The sequence below is a fragment of the Pongo pygmaeus genome, chromosome 1 (genome assembly GCF_028885625.2).
Source record: "Pongo pygmaeus isolate AG05252 chromosome 1, NHGRI_mPonPyg2-v2.0_pri, whole genome shotgun sequence".
Taxonomy (NCBI): Eukaryota; Metazoa; Chordata; class Mammalia; order Primates; family Hominidae; genus Pongo; species Pongo pygmaeus.
In genome coordinates, this window is record NC_072373.2 from 6,950,539 (window position 1) to 6,976,000 (window position 25,462).

General features: G+C 41.7%; 1 protein-coding gene across 4 annotated transcripts in view; it reads left to right on the forward strand.

Moving 5' to 3' along the window:
• PLD5 (phospholipase D family member 5) overlaps nt 1-25,462 on the forward strand; it is a 433,240-nt gene that overhangs the window by 404,204 nt on the left and 3,574 nt on the right. For all 4 annotated transcript variants that reach the window (XM_054448618.2, XM_063670607.1, XM_063670608.1 and 1 more), the window contains 3 exons: nt 7,153-7,289; nt 12,850-13,018; nt 19,926-20,040. In XM_054448618.2, coding sequence (XP_054304593.1) covers nt 7,153-7,289; nt 12,850-13,018; nt 19,926-20,040 — 421 coding nt within the window. The remainder of the gene's footprint in view (nt 1-7,152; nt 7,290-12,849; nt 13,019-19,925; nt 20,041-25,462) is intronic.

Below are 25,462 nucleotides of genomic sequence, written 5' to 3' on the forward strand. Positions count from 1 at the left end.
TAATATATGCCAGACAAATGCCAAGACAAATTTAATTCAATATATTAGTTGTGTCTTAAAATAGTATATTTTTATAAGCTGATTGTCTCAAGACTAAGTTGAACACACACATAAAGAGTATTTGAAGACCTTAATAACCATTCTCAAAGTTAGATTTTAGATAATTGATAACTTAGCATAGTTAGATATGAATTTTAACTTATGATACAAATATAGATTATTTCCAATTTTTTCATGGAACACAAATAGGCACTTAGATTTAACTGTGTGATTTCTAGTAACTTGGGCCAGATAATTCTAATTTTCTTGCATTTCCCATTGAAATTGGAGGATGGGAACAATAGTTAGCTGTTTCTGTCTTGTAGATTTCTTTTTAGAGCCTTTAAGCTTAAGCAGTTGCTTTCCAAGATAAAAGACTAGTTCAAGGTCTGTTTTTATTGATGTAGATGTTAGACAGATTTCATTTCTTGTTTATTGTTCAGCTAATTCACCTGTCAGTCATGTATATTGAGATATATTTAGTGAGTGAGGGCTGACATTAAATAGAACTTGATGCTGCTATGGAAAAATACCACATCACATTCCTCTTTAGAAGCTTCTGCCTATAATGTTAATTAGTTTAACAGCATTACAGAGATGTAATTTACACACCATAAAATTTACCCTTTTAAAGTATACAATTCAGGCTGGGTATGGTGGCTCATGCCTGTAATCCCTGCACTTTGAGAGGCCGAAGCTGGCTGATCACTTGAGGTCAGCAGCTCAAGACCAACCTTGCCAACATGGTGAAACCCCATCTCTACTAAAAATACAAAAAATTAAAAAATAAAAAATAAAGTATACAATTTAGTGGGGTTGAGTATAGTTGCAGTTTTGCAACCATTTCTACAATCTAATTTTAGAACTTTTCTTCACCACAAAGAAAAAAACCCATACTGATTAGCAGTCACTATTTTCCCTTCTCTCAGTCCCTGGCAACCACCAGTCTACTTTTTCTTTATGAATCTGCCTTTTTCTGGGTGTTTTATATAAATGGAATCATATACTGCGTAGTTTTTTGTGATTGCTTCTTTCACCTAACATAATGCTTTCAAGGTTTATCCATATTGTAGCATGGACCAATACTGCCTTTATTCTTTTTATGGCTAAATAATTCCATTGTATGGATATTCCACACTTTGTTTACCCATCTATCAACAGATGGGCATTTGTACTACTACTGTTTTTTGGCTATTGTAAATAGTGCTGCTATAAATATTCATGTACAGGTTTTTATGTGAATAGCTGTTTTTAATTCAAGTTTATACATAAGAGTGGATTTATTGGATAATGTGGTAACTCTATGTTGAACATTTTGAGAAACTACCAAGCTGTTTTCCAAATTGGCGGCACCATTTTACAATCCCACCAGCAACATATGAGAGTTTTGATTTCTCCACATCCTCGGCAACACTTGTTATTTTCTGTCTTATTTTTGCTGTACTAGAGGGTATAAAATGTAATCTTATTTTTGTTTTGATTTAAATCTTTTAACGTGCTTATCAGCCATTTGTATCTCTGCTTTAGAGAAGAGATACAAATATCTATCAAATATGAAATCTTTTGCCGATTTATTTAAAAAATTTGTGTTATAAGAGTTCTTTATACAGTCTGTATACAAGTCCCTTAAACAGAAATATGATTTTTTATAGAGACAAGGTCTTATTATGTTGTTGGGGCTGGCCTAAAATTCCTGGGTTCAGGTGTCTGGTTTAAATATATGATGTGCCAATATTTTATTTCTTTCATTCCATGGGTTGTCTTTTCATATTTAATTATATTTGAACATATATATTCTACAAATAGAGTATATACTTTTTTAAAACCATGAAACTGTTAATGAAATAATTAAAAACCTGCTAAGGTCTGTATGAGGTGATTATTTAATGAGTATGCAAAATAAATTACATTCATATGGCGCCTATTATCTAAGAGACAAACCCAGATTAACCTAGAAGTCAGATCCCTCAAGAGCTCCTGACTGGTAAAAGATTGCCACAGAGCTGGAATATTGAAGAGGATCTGTATTTTCCCTCTCCTTCTACTTTACTATGGAACAAAGAGGTACACAGCACAAGGCTTGGAAAATTCATTCAGGAGTGATGAGAGGGAAACTTAGCCCTCTCTTTAATTAAACAGTTGAAACTAGTTAACTTCCTCTGCCAGCTCATTCTTTTGTGTTATTGTTTATTCATTTCTATTCTGGGCAAACATTTTACAGCCACTAGTCTATCCAGGCACTATTTTTAAAGGTAGAAGACTCTAGAACACATAGCAAAGTACCACCCAGCCCCCAGGTGCAAGGGGACTGGTACAAATAATTATGCATTTCCTTCATAAACACATGGAACTGGAGCACCTGCCATTGTGTCAGGCAGTGGGAACACAGGAAGCAATAAGGCAGTTAAGTGCTTATAAAGATCTGTTGACACAGATTTGGAAATACCCAGATTGAAGTAACAGACTCCAACAGACAAACCTCCATTTATGCATTTATGAAGCTCTTTCACATTCATTCCACAAGTATGTATTGAGCATATAATATGTGCATGGCACAAGATGCCAGAGATACACAACCAGGCAGCTCACAAGCAAGTGGCTAAACACGTAGACAGATGCATGCAATGCCATGTAACATGTGCTAGAATGAAGCTCCACAAAGCAGGGATCTTGTCTTGGTCACTGATGTATGTCCCCTTCCTAGACCAAAGCCTAGGAATATTTGCTGATTGAATGAAAGCACGCACATAAGAGGGGCATGGAACCCAGCCAGCGAACAGGCCATTCATTTATTTGAGCTTCAAGGCAAACCAGTATGAAAGGTGTGTTATTGTCATTAACCCCATTAGGAAACAGAGGCTCAAAAAGTGTAAGGGACACACCAAGATGCCCCAGGTTCTAAGTGCTGGAGTCTGGCCTGTATCACCAAAGCCCATGTTCTTTCCTCTAAATTATGGCCACAGTGTCCATACTTGTAAGATAGTAGCAAATGTAAAGAGACCACAGACAACTCTGCCTACATTTGTTCCTCCCCAAAACCAAAATCTGGTTTTGGAACAAGCAGTGAAATTCAGGGAGTTCCTAACTGAAACAGAAATGTGAGCATTTGGACACATTTCAGAGTTGGCATTCTGAGAGCCCATCAGGAGCGAAGATCTTCAGCTTCTCCACATTAACCAAAGATCCTTTAAAGCAGAGCCAACAGGCTAAGGGAATTAAATAATTTGAATATTTGTAATGGCATAGGAAAATGAGTAACATAAATCCCTAAAATCCACTGAACTGTACACTTAAAAATGGTTATGACAGTAAAAAAGAAAAAGCAAAAGAAATAAATAGTATGGGAGTACAGGGTTGGGAAGAGCAACCTTTCATTGGAGATTTAAAAACATCTTCATTGCCGGGCATGGTGGCTCATGCCTGTAATCCCAGCACTTTGGGAGGCCAAGGCAGGTGGATTATGAGGTCAGGTGTTCAAGACCAGCCTGGCCAAGATGGTGAAACCCCGTCTCTACTAAAATACAAAAATTAGCCAGGTATAGTGGCGGGTGCCTGTAATCCCAGCTACTTGGGAGGCTGAGGCAGGAGAATCACTTGAACCTGGGAGGTGGAGGTTGCAGTGAGCTGAGATTGCAGCACTGCAGTCCAGCCTGGGCAACAGAGCAAGACTCCATCTAAAAAAAAAAAAAATCATGGAGGAGATCACATTTGAGCTGGAATTTAGAGAAGAGAATTAGTAGGACTTTGATAGACAAAAATAAAGACACATCAGCCAGAGAAAACGGCATGAGCAGAGATGCCCAGAGTCAGACATGATGAGGGCACAGCCGTGGACTGGTAATTACTTGCATTTGGGTTCACAGACAGGATGGGAGTTGGCAAATGAAGGAGGCAGAGACACAGGACCATGGATACACCCCTCCCAATGAGTTCAAGCTGGATTCTGAGAAACCAGGAGTCAGTTCATCCTGGGAGTGACGTATATTTGTTTTTAAATATCCCAGAGATAAGGCAATGAGTTAGAAAGATGTTAGAACATCCCTGCAAGCAGCACCAGTGCCCGAGCGAGGGAAACTTACTGAGTGATCAAGAGTAAGAGGAGGGACAGACCCAGGAAACCCTGCAGAGGCACATGCTTTCTGTCTTGGTGACAGATGGAGTATCTGTATATCTGTGTGCTGATGACAGAGGAGTGTAGGACTACCTTTAAAAAACAGACTTGAAGTTCATCCTCATTCCAAAATAAAAAAATAAATGATCAAAAAGTCATCCTGTAAAGAAAATATGTGCACATGTACCCTAAAACTTAAAGTATAATAATAATAAAAAATAAAATAAAAAATAAATAAACAATAAAAAAAGAAAATATGGTATATATATACCATGGAATACTATGCAACCATAAACAAGAATAAAAATCATGTCTTTTGCAGCAACGTGGGTGCAGCTAGGGGCCATTATTCTAAGCAAATCAATGCAGGAACAGAAAACCAAATACCATGTTCTCACTTCTAAGTGGGAGGTAAACATTGGGTACTCATGAACATAGAGATGGCAACACTAAACACTGAGGACCACTAGTGCAGAGGGGAAGGCAGGCGGCATGGGTGGAAAAACAAGAGTACTATTCTCATTACCTGGGTGATGGGATCAGTTGTGCCTCAAACCTCAGCATCACGCAATAGATATCCATGTAACAAACCTGCACCTGTACCCCTGAATCTAAAATAAAAAGTTGAAATTATTTTTTAAAAAACCAACTCATCCTGCTCATGATCACCTGCCAAGAGGACTTTCCGTGTAAGGAAACCTGGAAGGTGTGTGATCCTCTGCATGCTCCTTCCTTACTCCTATGCCCCTTCTAAGGTGGGCGTCCAGTCCAACAGCTCCATCTCACAAACCTCTAAGCTGGGGTGGGGACTCCTACTGTGCAGTGTAGGGAGTTGTTCCAGACATAATTGGTGAGGAGGAACTCTGACCACCCAGTGCTACCATTCATTTCAGGCAGTTCCAAAAATCCGTTTATTTCGCCTTTTGGTACTAAACATCCTGGCATTATTTATGCCCCATTACAATGCCCCTGGCATTATTTATGTGATACTTGTCACAGCGTATCGCTTGTCAAAGTAAAACAGGAACTATGAGAAACACAATTTTCAGTCCTGTCCAGTGGAAAAATAATGAGAAAACCAAACACATCTTTCCCGTTCTACAGCAACTGCATCTATAGACACCGTATTTTTATAAGATGAAAACCACCTCAAGCAACATGAGAAAAATGCCTCAAGCAGAATTTGCCTCTTTTTTTTCATTTTGCTTAAATCTTTCAGAACATCCTTTTTCTCTGGCTCTCCTGCTGAATTTGGGCATCTTAATAGCTCCCTCAGATTCTCCTGCACTGTTATCGATGACCTTTTCTCAACGATCAACACTTCTCCTAACTCAATGAAAGATTTTGGAGAAAAGAAAAAAACTCCAAGATTTTTCGATTTTTTTTTTATTTTAGATTTTGAGTTTGAAACATTTTTATGCCCACATAATCACATTTCAGATGAAATGAAAATGCTGGGGTAAATGGCTTGCTATGTGCAGTGTGTGCGCGTGTGTAGTAACACTTGAGAAAATTATTAGCTATGTATGACAGAATTGTGTAAGGTTGGAGGTGGAGTGCTCCTCCGAAAAGAAGTGTGTACACTGAAAGCAAGAATTCTCTCCTAAGTAAAAAGTAAAACGGAAGATACTAGAGGCTGGGGAAAGAGGGGGTGGGGAAAGATTTGTTAATGGATATAAAAATAACAGCAAGATAGGAAGAATAAGTTCCATTGTTCTATAGCAGTTGTCCTCAGCCTTTTTGGCACCATGGACTGGTTTCATGGAAGACAGTTTTTCCATGGACCAGGGTCAGCAGGGATGCTTTCAGGATGATTGAAGGGCATTACATTTATTGTGCACTTTCTTTTTTCTTTTCAGACAGCATCTTGCTCTGTTGCCCAGGCTGGAGTGCAGTGATGCAATCTCGGCTCACCGCAACCTCTGCCTCCCGGGTTCATGTGATTCTCCTGCCTCAGCCTCCCGAGTAGCTGGGACTACAGGGGCACACCACCATGCCCAGCTGATTTTTTGTATTTTTAGTAGAGACGGGGTTTTACCATGTTGGCCAGGCTGGTCTTGAACTCCTGACCTCAGGTGATCCGGCCACCTCAGCCTCCCAAAGTGCTGGGATTACAGGCTTGGGCTACCATCCCTGGCTGTGCACTTTATTTCTATTATTATTACATTGTAATATATAATGAAATAACTATACAACTCACTATATTGTTGAATTAGTGAGAGCCCTGAGCTGCTTTTTGTGCAACTAGATGGTCTCATCTGGGGCTGATGGGAGACAGTGACAGATCATCAGGCATTACAAGCTCACAAGGAGATCGCACAACCTAGATCCCTCGCATGTGCGGTCCACAGTAGGGCTCACGCTCCTGTGAGAATCTAATGCCCCCACTCGTCTGACAGGAGGAGGAGCTCAGGTGGTGGTGTGAGCAAGGGGGAGCGGCTGTAAATACAGATGAAGCTTTGCTTGCCTGTCATTCACCTGCTCTGCAGCCTAGTACTGGTCCCTGGCCTGGGGAATGGGGACCCTTGTTCTATAGGACCGTGGTTAACTATGCCTATACTTAACAATAATATATTAGATAGTTTCAAATAGTTAGAAGGAAGATATTGAATGTTTCCAATACAAAGAAATGATAAAGTTTGAGATGATAGATATGCTAATTACCATAATCTCATCACTATACATTATATGAATCACATCACTATGTGCCCCATAAATATATACAATTATGTATCAATTTTTAATACATAAAAATTGAAAATCAAAATGTGTCAGATAATAAAAGAATTCTTTCCAAAACAGACTTGAGACCCATCCCACCACACTTTGATCTTTATTCAACTTTGATAAGATTGAAAATATCTTTGTCTAATTTGATGAAGCAGAAATTAGGTTTGCAAAAATATAGTTACAAGCCAAGGTCCATGGAAACAAAGGAAATAAATAAATCCCCAGCTGCCAAAAATTAGTACGCTAAAAGTTTGGTTTTTGTGTCTTCACAGAATTCTCCAAAACTCTTTTGCCCTAAAAACAGAAGTTTCGACATAGATGCCATCTACAGTGTGATAGATGATGCCAAGCAGTATGTGTACATCGCTGTCATGGACTACCTGCCTATCTCCAGCACAAGCACCAAAAGGTCAGTGAATGCCCAGCCTCTGGTCAGAACCCAGTCCCTAAGACCAGGCAGTAAACTGGGCACCACAGGAGAAGCCAGCCTGGAAATGGAGATGCCATCAGGTTGCCTTAGGAAGAGCACACCATTCAATGCTGTTTAACGTGCATTGGCAATTTACTCATTAACGGAGCTTTTCCCAAAGTGGGTCCATTTTAAAGGCACATGGTCTCACCCTACAGAAGTGCCACAGTAGTTTACATAATGGAAATGAGAGTAACTTTCAAAAGAAAATTAGGTTGCTCTCAACTTGAAAATTATTTGAAAGGATAAAAGATAAAATATTATGTGAAAAAAATTATCATTTGAAAATTAACAAGGATATACCTGAAAAGGGCATATTGAAACTGAGTAATCTTGCCAGACTTTCCTTAAAGGAAGCATTGTTGTTTTATATTCTTCATTTAATGCCAAATTCTCATAATATCTTCTCAGTGTAAAGGAGAAAGAGGCCAGGTGCGGTGGCTCATGCCTGTAATCCCAGCACTTTGGGAGGCCGAGGCGGGCGGATCACGAGGTTAGGAGATCGAGACCATCCTGGCTAACATGGTGAAACCCCATCTCTACTAAAAATACAAAAACAAAATTAGCCAGGCATGGTGGCGGGTGCCTGTAGTCCCAGCTACTCAGGAGGCTGAGGCGGGAGAATGACATGAACCCAGGAGGCGGAGTTTGCAGTGAGCCAAGATCACTCCACTGCACTCCAGGCTGGGTGACAGAACAAGACTCCATCTCAAAAAAAAAAGAGAAAGAAACTTCAAATATCTATGTTCTCAGTCAATCCATCCCTCTCTGTGAACAGAGAGTTTAAAAATGCAGTGCTTTTCAATAATTCATCATTGCTTAAGCATGCAAACATGGAATAAATTCAGGGATGGAATTTATGACAAACTCTTTGGGAAATCATTGCATGCATAAATGCATGGCAGTGCTTAGGTATTCCCGCTTTTGCTTTCTTGCTGGGAATGCAGAGGTGCTTGAATAATTAGTTTGATCCAGGAGATGTTTTCAAAGTGCATATTTTTGGGAGTGCAACCCCAGGCCTTTTTAATTTGGAATATTACAGTTTCAAAACAACCATTTACTGAGGCTAAATGATTAAGTGTGCCCTTTATTGCTTGAATAATTCTTACATCATCAACCCTACATAATGCATAATAGGTAGCTTCTTGATGCAAATAACCATAGGATTACAAAAAGAGTCTTTCCCCCAGAAAATGATCATTTCTTATAACAGCTAGTAGAAAAGTACTTTTAGCTGCAAGATTCGTATTATTGAAATACTTTTATTTTAAAATATTGTGCATCCTTACAAAAATTAGCTGGGTGTGGTGGCGCACGCCTGTAATCCCAGCTACTCAGGTGGCTGAGGCAGGAGAATCGCTTGAGCCCAGGAGGTAGAGGTTGCAGTGAGCCAAGATCACACCAATGTACTCCAGCCTGGGCAACAGAGTGAGATTCCATCTCAATACACATATATATGTGTGTGTATATATGTATACATATATGTATATATGTGTATATATGTATATATGTGTATATATGTATATATGTATATGTGTATATATGTATATGTGTGTATATATATACGTGTATATATATACACACACACACACATACACACACATAGTGCATCCTTTGGACATTCATGGATTTTTTCACCACACACTTCCACACCTTTTCTATCCCTCCTTTTTATTTTTCCTCCCTTTGTTGTTCACTTGGTTTTAGATTTAGTTTTAGATTTTACCTCTACTTTGGGAACATTTCAAAACATAATAGGGGTTTTGCCTGATTTTCCTGTTATTGAGAAGGAGAATAAGGTCAAGTTCAGGGAGTTATATGTTAGGATGGCATAATGATTTCTCAGGATTGACAAAACCTTTGTTCCATGAAGTTCTATGAACAAAATTGAGATTCTTCATGGTCAAGGGGTAAATAATTAGCATGGAGGATCTCAAATATTTTAGAAATCTAAAATCTAGAGAAAACAAAAAGAATGTTAAAGAATCAGAGACTCACTTGAAATTTTGTATTTTGGTTATGAATCTACCATTTCAGCTATTAAATGAAACTTCTTTTATTGTATTTTTGAAATTTTAAACCTGTAAATGCTTTTAACTTTCTAAATTGAAAGATCATCAAAGAGACATAAGAAGTAGTCCAAGCATCAAGATTATAATTAAATTCTCCTCAATCAGATAAATTAATTACGTGTATAAATTCAGACTGGTTACTCGTCTTTATCTAGTCCCGGAAAAGCTTTTCAGGAGTGAATTCAACTTTAATAAATAGGTAAATACTATCAAATTTCAGTATGTTAATGGAATTAATCTTTCAGACTTAACTTTTAGTCTATACATTGCCAAACATCCAAATGAAAGAGAAAAAAACATACACTCCCAAATCAGAAATGATTAACAGCGTGTAAAAAAAACACACACTATTATTTAGCAATAGTGTTAGAAATAACGTCTACTTTTCAAGGTAGTAGGAAGGGAATGGAACAATGATCTGTGACTAAATAAATCCTACAGTAAAAATTCAGAAGCCACCCAGGCACTGTGGCTCATTCCTGTAATCCCAGCACTTTGGGAGGCCGAGGTGGGCGGATAACCTGAGGTCAGGAGTTCAAGACCAGCCCGGCCAACATGGTGAAACACCATCTCTACTAAAAGTACAAAAATTAGCTAGGCATGGTGGCAGGCGCCTGTAATCCCAGCTACTTGGGAGGCTGAGGCAGGAGAATCACTTGAACCTGGGCAGCCAAGGCTGCAGTGAGCCAAGATCACGCCACTGCACTCCAGCCTGGGCAACAAGAGTGAAACTCCGTTTAAAAAAAAAAAAAATTCAGAAGCCCTATTTCACTTCTTCCTGGTTTAGTGATCAAGCTCTCTTTCTTAAGCAAGTTACTTAATTATTTAGGTCTCGGTTTGGGGTTGTTCATTATTTATTTCTTCAGTCATATAAAATACATCTTTCACAAGGAAATCAGTAAATGTGTAAAGGAATAATAAAAATGTAGCCTGATTAGCCTTTGAAGTATTAATGCTTTTTATTCATGTATTCATTCAACAATATTTTTTTTCTTTTGTGAGACAGAGTTTTGCTCTTGTCACCCAGGCTGAATGCAATGGCAAGATCTCGGCTCACTGCAACCTCTGCTTCCCAGGTTCAGGTGATTCTCCTGCCTCAGCCTCCCAAGTAGCTGGGACTACAGGCATGTGCCACACTGGGCTAATTTTTGTATTTTTAGTAGAGATGGGGTTTCACCATGTTGGCCAGACCGGTCTCGAACTCCTGACCTCAGGTGATCCACCCGCCTCGGCCTCCCAAAGTGCTGGGATTACAGGCGTGAGCCACCGTGCCTGGCCTCATTCAACATATATTTATTGAGCACTGTGTACTAGTGATTAAAGCATGAACAGCGTATGATCTCAACGTCCGTCTAACAGGAAAGGAAGGAGACTATTAGAACACAGAGGTGTGAATGGTACAATGGATGTCTGTACGGAATATTACAGATGCTAGGTGAAAGAGCCCCGCGGCACAGCTTCAGGGTTAGAAGAAGCCCATTGGAGGAGATGCTCACTGACTTACAATTCAAAATATTCAGTTTCTCCACAAAAATTTCCTGAAAACAAAATAAGGAGTTTGTCAGAAAAGGGTGAAAAATTTTCCCAGTGGAAGGGCCAGCATGAGCCAAGTTTCACAGGTAGAGAAAAAGAGCTCAAGGTAAGGTGGTGAGAGATCTAATTAGAGAGGAGGCAAAGGCCAGGAACCAGAGATCCCGACCACTGGGGGAGTCTTGTGACTTTGTGGAGCTTCCACTTTATGGATTTTTGTTGGGGGTGGGGGTTGTTTTTTTGGTTTTGTTTAGAGATGGAGTCTTGCTCTGTCACCCAGGCTGGAGTGCAGTGGCACGATCTTGGCTCACTGCAACCTCCACCTCCTGGGTTCAAGTGATTCTCCTGCCTCAGCCTCCCGAGTAGCTGGGATTACAGGCACACGCCACCATGTCCAGCTAATTTTTGTATTTTTATTAGAGATGGGGTTTCACCATGTTGGCCAGGCTGGTCTCAAACTCCCAACCTCAAGTGATCCACCTGCCTTGGCCTCCTAAAGTGCTGGAACGACAGGCGTGAGCCACCGTGCCGGCCCCACTGTTTTAATTCAAGAAGTAGCATCACCAGGTCTGCTTTAGATGGATTACCTGTGGTGGTCATTGATGAAGTACGTGACTGGAGGCAGAGAAACCAATTTCGAGCACAAGGCTGAGATGATCTTTCCTGTAGTCCTCAGCTTCATGGGTATAAAACCAGACAAAGAAAACTGTCGCGTGGATCCAGGATCTAGATTTTTGCCAAGAGCAAGAGGAAGGTACAGAGGCAAGTATCTTTCAAGTGATCAGAACTGAGATGAGGCTGGGCAGGCAAGGGAGACAGGAGGAGCTGATGGACCGGGCAGATCCAAGGCATCATGAATCTGCAGCCTGTGTGTGATGAAAGAGCAATTAAGAGAGTGGGTAATAAGGACAGGAGGCCTTTAGCAGTGCAACGATCATGACACTGGCAGGCTACACTTTCAAATAATGTATCATTAGTTCAAATACTGAATTGGCCCAGAATTAGGGCAAGAGTTTGATGAGTAAACAAAAGGTCTACAAAATGTCAGGGCCGATGGGAGGGAGAGTGATTTAAGACTTGGTCCTTAAGACAGGAAAGCTTTTTGTTTTAACATAAGAATTAAATGACAGTTCTGGAAGTGACAGTGTGTGTTGGGGGCTGGCAGAGGCAGAGTGGGGAGGCTGCCCCATATCCATAAGCCAAGTGGCCAGGTCATGGTAGAAAATGCACGCAGGACTTCAGGAGAAGCTGTGGCCTCAGGGAAGAATCAGGATTGAGTTAAGGCAAAGGCTTAAGGATTCAGAGAAAAGGCCGAGCCTGTTGGGGAAACTTTGCCTGTTGGAAGATTCCAAAGGCCCTGCAGAAAACGTGGAAGGCAGGGGAGTTGTGGGAGGCTTGGTCAGAAGATACCACGGTAAGGACAGTCGGGAAAAGAAAGTGTGGGGAAGCTCAGATGACCAGAGCAGAAGTTCATTTCGGGGACAATCACCAAAAAGAGGTTTTAGTGGCATTTGGGGACTGAGGGGGTGCTCAGGGTTCCTAACTGGAATTCTATTGGATAATCAGTTTTTAGTGGACTGAGGCCCAGGTAGCATCAGAGATGTAGTAAGGGTGGCCTGTGGAGGCAGTCAGCCTTTCCTCACCCCAGCCCACACAGCCCAAGGACCCGGTGGTAGGAAACCTCCTTTCAGGCAGGGGCAGGTCCCAGCAAATCATCATTTCTTGGTGCCTAAGCTAAGAGGCTTGTATGTTTTTCAGCCTCTCCGATGAGGTTGTTTATATATTACAGGATAAAGTAACGATCTGATTAATATCAATGTTCTATGCTGTCTAGTAAATTTCTTTTTCCAAACTAACTTAGTTTTTTTATTTTTACTATTTGGATATGATTTCTGCAGGACTTACTGGCCAGACTTGGATGCAAAAATAAGAGAAGTATTAGTTTTACGAAGCGTTAGAGTTCGACTCCTTTTAAGCTTCTGGAAGGAAACTGATCCCCTTACGTTTAACTTTATTTCATCTCTTAAAGCGATTTGCACTGAAATAGCCAACTGCAGTTTGAAAGTTGTAAGTATTATGTTGACTGTGTTATTAAATAAAAAGTGAATGCCCTCTGCATGTGTGTGAAAGCTGCAAGCATACGCCTGTGTGTAAAATTCCAGTAAGAACCAGGATGACAATCTTCAAAAAGCACGTTAAGTAATTTTTTCAAAACAATCACATACAAAAAAAGGAGAGTACAGCTCATGTTTCCTGATGCCTCCTCCGTCCAGCCCTCTTCTCACTTTCTGTTGCATCCTTTCCATTTTCTTTTTTCTTTTTTTTTCTATCTTGAGACAGGGTTTTGCTCTGTCACCCAGGCTGGAATGCAGTAGCACAATCCCCGCTCACTGCAGCCTTGACTCCCAGGCTCAGCTAATTTTGCATTTTTTGTAGAGATGGGGTTCACCATGTTGCCCAGGCTGGTCCTGAGCTCCTGGGCTCAAGCAATCTGCCCACCTTGGCCTTCCAAAGTGCTGAGACTACCAACATGAGCCACCGCGCCCTCCCCTCTCCATTTTCCTTGAACGACCCCATTCACCTACTGTTCCTATTTGTAAGACTGTGACCAACAGAGCACTGGAGCATGCACCAGCACAGAGTCCCCCAGCCCAGATGCCTCATAGTCTGGGTCCCCATGCTTGCCCCAGGTCCCTTGGGCCACATACTAATCCACCTCTGGAGACCTTGAGGGAGGTAAGATTGGGAATTAGGAATACCTGAAATGTGTTAATTCTCTAGCTCATCTTTGACTCTCCTTCAGTCCTCATTGCCCTCTTCCTCCATTCCAGACTTGGTGCAAGCTATTCCCTCTGCCTACAACACTCTTCTTCTCCATGTTTACCCACCTCATAACCACTAATCCTTTAGGCCTCAGCTTTTCTCAACCCCCATGCAGTCATTCAACAAACACGTGCTGAGAATCTGGCGTGTGGCAGGCTCTCTTCTAGGTAATGAAGCTGCATTCCTTGCAGCATTTAGGGACCCAGGGTATCAACGGCTCTGCAATTAACTTTGACACATGGCTTCCAAGATCGCCCTGACCCTGAATATCCCAAGGCCAGACAGGAGAAGAGCGAAATTGGAGGGCTGTGTGAGAGGCATTTTTGGATTGGGACTGGAGGTAGGGAACATCCCTTTAGCCTTCATTCCACTTCCTGGATAGCTTTCACATGGCCATGCCTAACGGCCAGGGAGGCTTATGACCATGTTGAGAAAGTCAGCTGGGTTTCCAGGGTGACAAAGGAACAGGTTTGTGACTCATCATGGTCTGAAGTTCCTGGTACACAGGATCCACTTCACTCTTCTTGCCTCATAGAGAACCCTCGTTCCCACCTCCCACAAGGGAGAAAATGCAAAGTTTCATGCAGTCGCTGCACAGAGTCTTCCAGTGATGTGCATTTCTGGACATCAAGCCTGAAAGCGGTACATCATAGTTTGTCAATGTAAAAACTAAAAAAAAACAGTAACAATTCCCCACCACACACCAAAAAATACCTAAAATCAGGTTAAGGTTACCTCCCTCCCTGAGTACAGAAACAGGATAAGCACAAGGAAAACCGCCATTAGAAAGGTAAGGTTCGGAGGCCAATGGCAATCCCTGGTCCACAGCAATTATAAAACTCTTCTGGGCAGGTATTGTGAAGTCCTCCTACTCTTGCTGGTTCAAACCAAGGACCCAAGGTTGTTTTAAGGCATGAACAGTTACAGGAGTTTGGGGTCCTAGCATGAGCTGGTTGGTTTCTTGGGCAATGCAAGTTTCTCAGAAATGTAGTAGGTTCTGATGTACTTGCTTCTAGTTATTTCCATGTATCCGTAGCCATATCCAAAGTTTCTTATTGAACATAATTCCCTAATTTGATGAATTATGCTTTCTAGTTCATAGACCTCTCTCTCTAATGATAGGGTTCATTCAAGACCATCAGACACAGGTGGGAAGATTACACCTATTATAATTACACCAATTATTTCATCTTTTCTACAGGGCTCAGTCTTAACTGGCCACTTAAAGGATTTTTAATACTTATTTTCTATTATTTAGTTCTAGGTACAATCAGCTTTTCCAACCCTGTGAAATACCGAATTTCTGGTCTATCTGTTCTCTATCATTTCCACTTATAAACTAGCCATTCCTTCCCTGAGCCTATTTATCTCCTCTAATAAGCTTTTTTAAAGCACAACTAACAGGCTAGGCACGGTGGCTCACGCCTATAATCCCAGCACTTTGGAAGGCCAAGGTGGGCAGATCACTTGAGGCCAGGAGTTCAAGACCAGCCTGGACAACATGGTGAAACCCCATCTCTAGTAAAAATACAAAACTTAGCTGGGCGTGGTGACACACACCTGTAATCCCAGCTACTTGGGAGGCTGAGGCACAAGCATTACCTGAACCTGGGAGGCAGAGGTTGCAGTGAGCCGAGATTGCGCCACTGCATTCCAGCCTGGGCGACAGAGCAAGACCTTGTCTCAAAAAAAAAAAAAAAAAGAAAGCACAAATAACAACCAACACACAGTACAAACAATTCATTTCCCCAGTCCCTATAGCCAAAGCCCTATAAGCCAAAGGTTCAGTGGTACTTGGTATTCCTTCCAAATAAATGCCGGTTATGTTTTTACCAAATAGTTTGTCACTGTATAACATGAGTTTGCATCTTTCCACCCTACAATACCAATTTACTTGCTGCCTGCTACCCATTGAGTAAACCAATGCTACATCATTTATTAAGTTTTTGTTGTGTTGCTGTTATGACAGCAACCACTTCACATTGCCTGAACTTAGTAAGTACTTAATACTTTTTAAATAAGTGAAGGAATGTGTTATATTCATGAATATTCATAAGTATATACAGTTATCCAGGCACTGAACTAAATGCCTTATATAAATTATGTAATATTCACAACCACACAGTCAGACATGTGGCTTATGCCTGTAATCCCAGTGCTTTGGGAGTCCAAGGCAGTAGGTTCACTTGAGGCCACAAGTTCAAGACCTGCCTGGGCAAAGTAGGGAGACCCCATCTCTACAAAAAAACTTAAGAGATAATAATATTTACAATTACTCTGTGAAACAGGTACTTTCCCTATTTTATAGACATGGGAACTGAAGCGTACATTAAATAACCTCTCTCAAGGACATCAGTGAGTAATGGGGTAAGACTCAAACCCAAGTCTTTTGAACTCCAGAACCTGAGCTCTTAAACATGTCTGCATGGCCTCTGCATGTAGAAGAGATCATTGCAGTTACAAAGTCCTTTTTAATCTTTCTTATCTATATTCAGAAACATCATATACACCAAGGTGCAGTGGTTCACACTTGTAATCCCAACACTTTGGGAGGCCAAGACAAGTGGATCACTTGAGGCCAAGAGTTCAAGACCAGCCTGGACAATGTGGCAAGACCCTATTTCTACCAAAAAAAAAGCAAAAACTGGCCAGGTGTGGTGGTGCACATCTGTAGTCCTAGAGACTCAGGACTCAGAAGGTAGAGGCAAGAGGATCACTTTAGCCTAGGAGTTCGAGGCTGCAGTGACCTATGATTGCCACTGCACTCCAGCCTGGGGACAGAGCAAGACTCTGTCTCAAAGCAAAAACAAAAACATCATATACTGCATCTGCTCAAAGATATGAGAAGCTATACATCCAAATTATATCCCTAAGGATCAAAAAAAAGTCAGATAAAACGTTTGTAACTCATTCATGCCATTAAGATATTTTAAATTTTATTTTTCATGAAATTATTAACAATTTAAATACATAAAAATTCAGAATTTACTGTAAATTTCCAAAAATAATGCTTCTCACCTGTGTTTTCATCTTAATCTCCCGAATAGTCTGGTAACATTGATGGATAATAGAAATTCTGATCTCTACTTAACTGGTTTTTGTAAACTGAGGAAATCATGCACATATCTGTGTAGTCACAAATCAGTGTAAGTATTGGAAATAAAAACATGACTGTGATTACTACCACAGATCTGTTTTCTAGGCCAGATTTTCAAATAAATGAAATAACCAGGAGTTGGATCAGGGCACCAACCTGGGTTTGGAATCAGGTGCCCAGGATCAGAGGAGAAGCAGGTGCAGTCCCAGGAAGTCAGAGACACAGGAGAATGGAGTCTAATTGTGTTCAATACCTTTTCACAGACAAGAAAACTCTTGGGATTGATTCAGCTCTGAAACAGCATTTTCCAGATAATTACAGTGGCATACGGAGCTCCAGAAAAAAGGAAGTGAGAAAAAGAACAGGTGTCTAGTTCACCAATGGCTCACATGACACTTGGAGTTTTCAAAACATATGTGTTGAATGAGTGCATGCATGAACAAACGAAGTCAAAGAAGGGAGCTAATAAAGGGAGAGTGATAAGAAAGATTCTGCAGGCCAGTGAGGGGACAGGGCAGAACCCAGGACAGTGCCTGAGTCCAGGGTATGGTTAGCCATTTTCTGCAGGTGTGTGCTGGGGAAGGGTGACCATGGGTGAAGAGGCTGCCCAGTGAAGTCATGCACTCTGGAAGTCAGTACACTCGCACTCAGAGGAGCCTCTGTTATTTGCAAGGTCTAGCAGGAACAGAGAGGACAGTCTGGGGCTTTTGGTATACCATATGGTGCATTTGCTCCAATCTCCTTTTCCAAATTCTCCTCTGGCCAAGTCACGGGTCCATGTCCACCCACTGTTTCTTGACCCCCACAGCACACCTGCCACTAGGGCACCTGCAGTTGAAACTTCTAGGGTGTGAAATGTCAACTGCTCTCATTAAAGAATTACAAAAAATTACAAGGAAAGTAGCATCCATCATTGCAACCTTTACAGTACTTAATCAGCTTCATCTTTTTGATGTTTTTGATCACAGATGGTCACTTTTTTTTGAATAAACCAAACATTAATAGTTCACATATAGCCATTTTATAAAACAGAGGCCATACACTTCTAAGCATCAATACAAGCCTAGATAGGCAAGAAGCTTATGGCCCTAATGTCTAGAACACAGATGGGTGATAAACTCTTCCAAGAAAAGTGAGGATTGGAATCTTGCATAGAGCGTGTCTTCAGGAGCCTGGGAGCACTGATAAAGCACGTGGCCTAGGGACTAGGAAGGGAATCTCTGTCCTTAAAGGAGTGGGCACCCCCACCTCCAACCACCTCCAGCCCTGATGTGGGTTTATCTCCATGAGGGGCTCATGGAAAGAGAAAAGACTGTGAAGCACAAAATTGTCCCAGTCAGCTGATTTTTTAGAGTTTTTTTTTTTTAAGAAATTAATAAATCCCTTTTGAAATGTCTTTGCTGTCACCCACAGTGTATTAGGTGTCGAATAATACCAGTGAATAAAACCTGATTTCTGCTGTCACTTTAGTCTTCCAGAGAAAGCTGTTTTCCCTCTTAAGGGCCATCTTTGACTTTCTAGAGCAAATGGGTTTTTACTAAAGCCTCAAGCTGTGACTCTATCCTTGACTTAACTCAAGATGTATATTTTATTCTTTTTGAAATCCATCTTGATTCTACAATAATATCTTTCCCAAAAGGAAACAGTCACACGTGTGGCCACGTGTTATGATAGAATGTCCAAGCGAGGTGACTTCTGGCTGTTATTGGTGGTGATGCCCTCAATATTCATGTGACCTCATGAACATAAAACTGTGACTTAAGAACATTCACAGGTTATTAAGTCAGTTTGAAGAATCCAGAAACCAATGCAGATTTTGCAGAAGACAGGAACTGAGGACACTGAGTGAACCAGGTATCACTGTCTATAACCGTGGTGATATGGCCCTGAGAGCCACACAGATAACGTGTTTACCTGTGTTGTGGAATAGACAGTTTTTAAGTAGTAGATTTTGATCTCTGCACCGTGGACCTCAAGGTTTTACAAAAAATCAAAATAGAACTTTTGTGGCTAGAAGGGATCTTAGTGATCATCTAGTTTATCACCGTTCTACCACACTAGGGGAGGGGAAGTCCAACTCTCATTATTTCCTCAAACCAAATGTGAACACTTACAGTTTTAAAACTGTAAATGACATCTCCTTTTCTAGGTATCATGCCATTTTCCTCCCTGCCTCTTCTTTCCTTTAAATACACGATTCTATAGCTGTAAGACATTCCACAAGGTTCCACGCAGTTCTGAAAATACTCAACATTTTCCCATATAGGGGATACCTGATATTTTCACCTTTGACTAGTGTCTTCCAGTGAGCTGAGTCATGGAGTTCCATGAGCTTAGCCAACAGTTTAAGCCTCATCTGAGAATTTAGCAAATTCCACAGACCCCTAAGGCATGGCCTGGCCATTCCTACAGTCATACCCCTTCTTTTAGCTGCCCCATTCCTGGCCTTGGGTGAACTGGAATGTTGCCTTTTGAGTCAATAAAAGTTGAAATTCAGAATTCACGGTTTGAAGTTGTGATTTTTTTTTTTTTTTGAGTTGTCTATCAAAAGAGCTCCTAGACTTAGGTGTTCAGACAGAAAAGTATTTGTTCCTATGGCAAAGTCTCTTTCGACCTTTGCAAATCCCCAGTTTAATCAGCTAGTCATTGACATAATGTATGCAACATGTAAGAATACTCATTCACTTCATTGCCATGCTTGACAGAAAGCACCCTGAGGCATGCTTCAAATGCCAGCGCACCCTGATGAATAAGACAATGAGAATTAAACAACCTTCTGGCCCTTATCCTGCTGAAAAAAGAAAATGAATTTTGTGTTCATTTTGTAGCTTAAAAGTGTTAATTATATACCTGGTTGAGCATGCTAATTTTCTCTTGTTGCCTATTTAGATTTGAGAACAAAAATAGCTTCATCTATATGAGGTAATAAGATTGTGGCTTTCATAACCCAACATGAGGTCTATTGTTGATATTTGGGTAATGCATTCTTTTGTGCTCTTGAACAAGACCAGAAACGTTCCTCTTATTTACCTGCCTTTTTTTTTTTTCTTACAGAAATTTTTTGATCTGGAAAGAGAGAATGCTTGTGCTACAAAAGAACAAAAGAATCACACCTTTCCTAGGTTAAATCGCAACAAGTACATGGTGACAGATGGAGCAGCTTATATTGGTAGGTGTCAGGGCTGTGAGGCTCCTTGGGTGGGGGTCACCCAGGCAGTGGTAGTCCAGCTGTGCTCCACGGTATCCCCCGGTGAGGAGGCAAGGCCTTAGGAACCACTGCTGGTGAATGGGGGAAATGGAGATGAGGAAACAGGACGGTAAGGACAGGGAGCTCATCATTCAAATATCTCTTCCATGGCCTGACTTACATACTAGAAGACATAGAAGATGCCTTTCCATAAATGTTTTACAGAAATTTTCTGGTCCATTTGCCTCATTGTAAGGCAAGGATGAGAATGGCTTATCAAAGGTGAGTCCTGGCACTGGAACGAGCATTGTCATCCCCCTGCCCACAGCACCACAAGCCAGCCTGACATGAGTGATGGGAAGGCAGACAGTGGAGTGGTTCAGTGCCGAAACTCCCAATGCCCAGCCAGTTATCCCATCCCTGCCATCTTCCAAATGTCCTGCTCTGTACAATTTAACTTGAGCTCTTCAAACATCAGTTTTCTCATCTGTAAGATGGGGCTAATAATACTAACTACTTCACTGGGTGAAGTGTAGAAGAGATAAAATGTGCAAAGTACCTAGCACATAGATAATACCCAATTAATGCTAGCTATTATTATTATTAAGGTAATAGACACCCAAGGGCTGAAATCATTCTATACTGGTGTAATTATTAATATATCAAACCTATTCTGATTTTCCATGATATATATGAGTCCATGGTAACCTTTTAACTAGTACCATCACAGACAGTTAAAATGATCTATAAGAAGGTACACAAATCCAAAAACAGCAGTGTAGTGATTACATTGTACAGATGAAGCGGCAGTCTCAAGGCAGAAAGAAACATGTTCATGGAATATAGAAATACAAAATCTGTATCAATTTCTTTTTTTCAAATTCAGTGAGTAAAAAATATACCCTTTCAACTTTGTAAAGCACTTGTTCGCTTGGCAACATCACCAATAGGGAGGGACACTTTTATCATCTGCAGTTTAGAAATGAGGAAACTTGGACCCTAAGACTTAGAAATACAGATGTTAGGTGGAAGGAGCCAGGTCTGGCATCCAGGGCCCCCAGTCATCTCACCCGCTGCCTCCCGCCCCTGCAGACACTGCCACTGGCCACGTGGGGAGCCACTAACTCCCAGGCTCAGTGTGAACATATTCTTTTTCCATTTTCAATATCACATTAGAAGACAGTATTGGAATATTTTAAAGATGTATATCTGGCTGGGCGCGGTGGCTCACGCAGTAATCCCAGCCACTTTGGGAGGCCGAGGCAGGTGGATCACCTGAGTTCAGGAGTTCAAGACCAGCTTGGCCAACATGGTGAAAACCGTCCTTACTAAAAAATACCAAAAAAATTAGCTGGACATGGTGGTGGGTGTCTGTAATCCCAGCTACTTGGGAGGCCAAGGCAGGGAGAATTGCTTGAATCTGGAACACAGAGATTGCAGTGAGCCGAGATCGCACCACTGCACTCCAGCCTGGGTGACAGGGTGGGACTCCTTCTCACAAAAAAAAAATAAAAAAACTAAATAGGCCGGGTACAGTGGCTCACCCTTGTAATCCCAGCACTTTGGGAGGCCAAGGCAGGCAGATCACGAGGTCAGGAGATCGAGACCATCCTGGCTAACATGGTGAAACCCCGTCTCTACTAAAAATACAAAAAATTAGCTGGGCGTGGTAGCGGATGCCTGTAGTCCCAGCTACTTGGGAGGCTGAGGCAGGAGAATGGCATGAACTCAGGAGGTGGATCTTGCAGTGAGCCGAGATGGCGCCACTGCACTCCAGCCTGGGTGACAGAGCGAGACTCCTCTTTCTCAAAACAAACAAACAAACAAACAAACAAAAAGAGAATATTATTTCATTCCTGTTGTCACTCTCAGGACCCAAAATGTGATTATTTTGATTTTTTTCATGTGCACCAGCTTATGGAGAGTAATATGAAATCAGCTGCAAGCGATTAAAAACAACCCCAAAATCACTTAATAAAAAATGGGAACTTTTGGCTTAATCATCAGGGAACCCAGAGATGGTTCAGGTTTTAGGCACGACAGGATTGAGGGACTCAAATCTGGATATTTTACGTGTGGAGTTTACTTAAAGTAAGATATTGTGTGTCCATTCAGCAGTGACTTGTACCTGTATCTAAATGTTCTTTTCTGGGAATTTTTTTAAAAAAGGAGGTGAGGGCTTAAAAATTAAAATTAAAAAAATAAATACCTGAAACCGGGAATTTTTTTAAAATGTACTTTTGATGAATTAAGTGCTTTAGGCAGGGCGCAGTGGCTCACACCTGTAATCCCAGCACTTGGAGAGTCTGAGGTGGGTGGATCACCTGAGGTCAGGAGTTGGAGACCAGCCTGGCCAACATGGTGAAACCTTGTCTGTACTAAAAATACAAAATTAGCCGGGTATCGTAGCACACGCCTGTCCTCCCAGCTACTCGGGAGGCTGAGACAGGAGAATCGCTTGAACCCAGGAGACAGAGGCTGCAGTGAGCCAAGATCCCACCACTGCACTCCAGCCTGGGGGAGACAGAGTGAGACTCCATCTCTAAATAAATAAATAGGCCAGACGCAGTGGCTCACACCTGTAATTCCAGCGCTATGGGAGGCTGATGTGGGTGGATCACGAGGTCAGGAGATAGAGACCATCCTGGTAACACGGTGAAACCCCGTCTCTACTAAAAATACAAAATATTAGCCAGGCGTGGTGGCGGGCACCTGTAGTCCCAGCTACTCAGGAGGCTGAGGCAGGAGGATCGCTTGAACCTGGGAGGCGGAGGTTGCAGTGAGCCAAGATCACACCACTGCACTCCAGCCTGGGCAACAGAGCAAGACTCTGTTCTCAATAAAATAAAATATTAAAAAATAATAAATACATATTTTAGAGTGAGACAAACCTATATTTGAATTCCAGCACTGACACTTACAAGCTGAAAAATGGTAGAAAGTCACATAATCTCTGTAAGCCTCTATTTTCTAATCTGTAAAGTGGGGATAATAGCACCCACCCTTCAGTGGTGCTATGAGGCTTAAACAAGATAGTGTATGAAGAGCTCCTAACACTGTCTCCGATCTATCCGTATCATTAGGAAATATTGATTCCTGGCTCTCTCCTTTCTTCTTCCCTCCATAATACATTTTTAAATGAGTGAATTTTACACATAATATTTTAGCAAAATGTTAATTCCCTAGACTGAAACATAGTTCTAGTATAAAAATACTCAACCCTAGAAGAAAAAAAATCCATCAATAATTTAAATAATTATCAGCATGTTCTGATCTCCTAAGTCATCACTGAGATACTTGTTGAGAACGCAGAGCTGAGAAAAATCCACAGTGGACCTTGCACGGAATCACTGCCCCATTAAGTTTTCACAAGACTTACAGAAGAATCCCCAAACAGTGTCACCTCTCTAATTTTGAAATCTCCAGGGTATATTTGAGTCAATCTCTGCAAACTTGTCTAGAAGATGGTTTGAAGGATTGGAGGGCTGACAAGGGGGTAGTGGGTGGATGGAAGGCACTCAAAAGTCCCCTGAAGGCCCATGCACCTTCCCAGCAAGCTCTCTTGCAACCCCATCATCATGTTCCTCTGGGTGACACTACAGTTCTCCTGGCAACTGGGGCCTCAGCATGCATTTTTGGAAGCTGCAGTGGTAGTCTCAACAAAAAAAGCTGGCTGAAATTGCATCCCAATTAAAAAAATACTGAAGCATGTATGTGATTTTGAAGTCAAGCCAGATGGTCAGGAACTGAAAAGTAGAAGAGCATGATCACAAAGGTGCAGGAATTCCTTTATCGGCCTGTGAAAGCTTTCCAGAGCCATCATTCCTGAGATGAGCCTAATTAAAACTTTTGAGCATCAGTAAAGATGCCAGATCTTGGCTCAATCCATTGAATTTGAAGAAAAAAAAAAAGCTGTATTTCATAGAATAAGCCTTCAAAATCTTGTCACCTCTCTCCATCATTTTCCCCCTGCCCCAGGCTGCCCCCAAAGCATATTTCCATGTATATTTCCTTCAGAAAGAGTTGTCCGCACATGCACGGAGCAGAATTCTCAACGTGGCTGTGTTGCTCCTGACCTCGGGGGGTTGACGTTGTAGTCCAGGGTGAAGCACACAATTCTTAGCACAAACGTTGCTTTTAGGATCAGAGGCAACATGGAGTACAAGTAAAGGGTGGACCCTGGAGTCAGACCTGGCTTTGAACCTCAGCTCTGATATTTTTCTATTCCCGCTTTGGACAAATTGCTTAACCCTTCTGTGCCTTGATTTCCTCATCAATACGAAGGAGTTCGTATTACCACCTCAGAGGACGGCAGTGAAAATTGAAGAAATAATGTAATGAGATGATATATTGACTGCCCTTGTTACAGTGCCTGGCAACAGCTGTGGGGATGAGATTTTAGTGTCATATCCAAAAGCCCTTAAAAGGCATGCAAGACCACAAGAGCCTTTTGCTTACGGAATGAATAGAAGATACTGCCTGGCAAGGGACACCTGAACAACGCTCAACCCACGGGAGCTACTAATCCCCAGTTTGGAGATCCAGTCCTGTATTTACCTGGCACTGAGCATTTGCACCGAACTGCGCCTCTGCGCATAGTCACGTGTCGAAGAGCACACGATCAGGAACGCCACATTGGCTACGGGGGTCTCTGTGCAGAGACACCGACACAGTATTATGTACCACTTGGAGGACAGTTCACTAATTTATATCAGAAAAAAATTCGTCCAAAGCTATGTCTATCATGAAGCCACTGATAGTACCGTTGTGCTGTTTATTGAGGGGGCAGATGATGGGTTGGGATGAGAGGAGAAGGATAAAGCAAAAGGGGGCAGGTCCCTCTCTCTCCTGATATTTGGTTTAGGGACTTGGTGTTCTTAGGGTCTGAGGAATAAACTTTAGGAGTAAAATGAGAGACAAGAAACCACCTTCTATGTTCCCAGGGATGCCAAATGGAAAAGGGACTCGGTATGTTCGAGAGCTCCAGAATACAGAGCAGAGACCAAAATACAAAAGCTGCAAAGGAACAGATACTGGCTGTCTCCACAGATGTGCTTTCTTCCAGCAGCTTCTCCCACAGATGACTGCGGGCCCTTGGGCCAGGAGTGCCCAGGGAGACAGATGATCTCAGCGTCTTAGCGATTTCTGCAGCAAAACCTGAGTTGCTGCAAAGGGACGGAAGGCCAATATCTCCACCTAAAGCCTGCCAGTTCCCTTTATGGAATCAGCTCTTACCCAAAGAAGAGAACAAAACTGGGAGCTTAGATCAGACCTGGCCTGGTGGTAATTTCGAAGATAATTTTGTCCACCTTGACATGGCTAAATATTTTCTAAGGAGAATAATTCCTGGTTTATCATACAGTCTGGCAGACCTGGGTGCACCAGTCATTAGCCATGTGGTGAG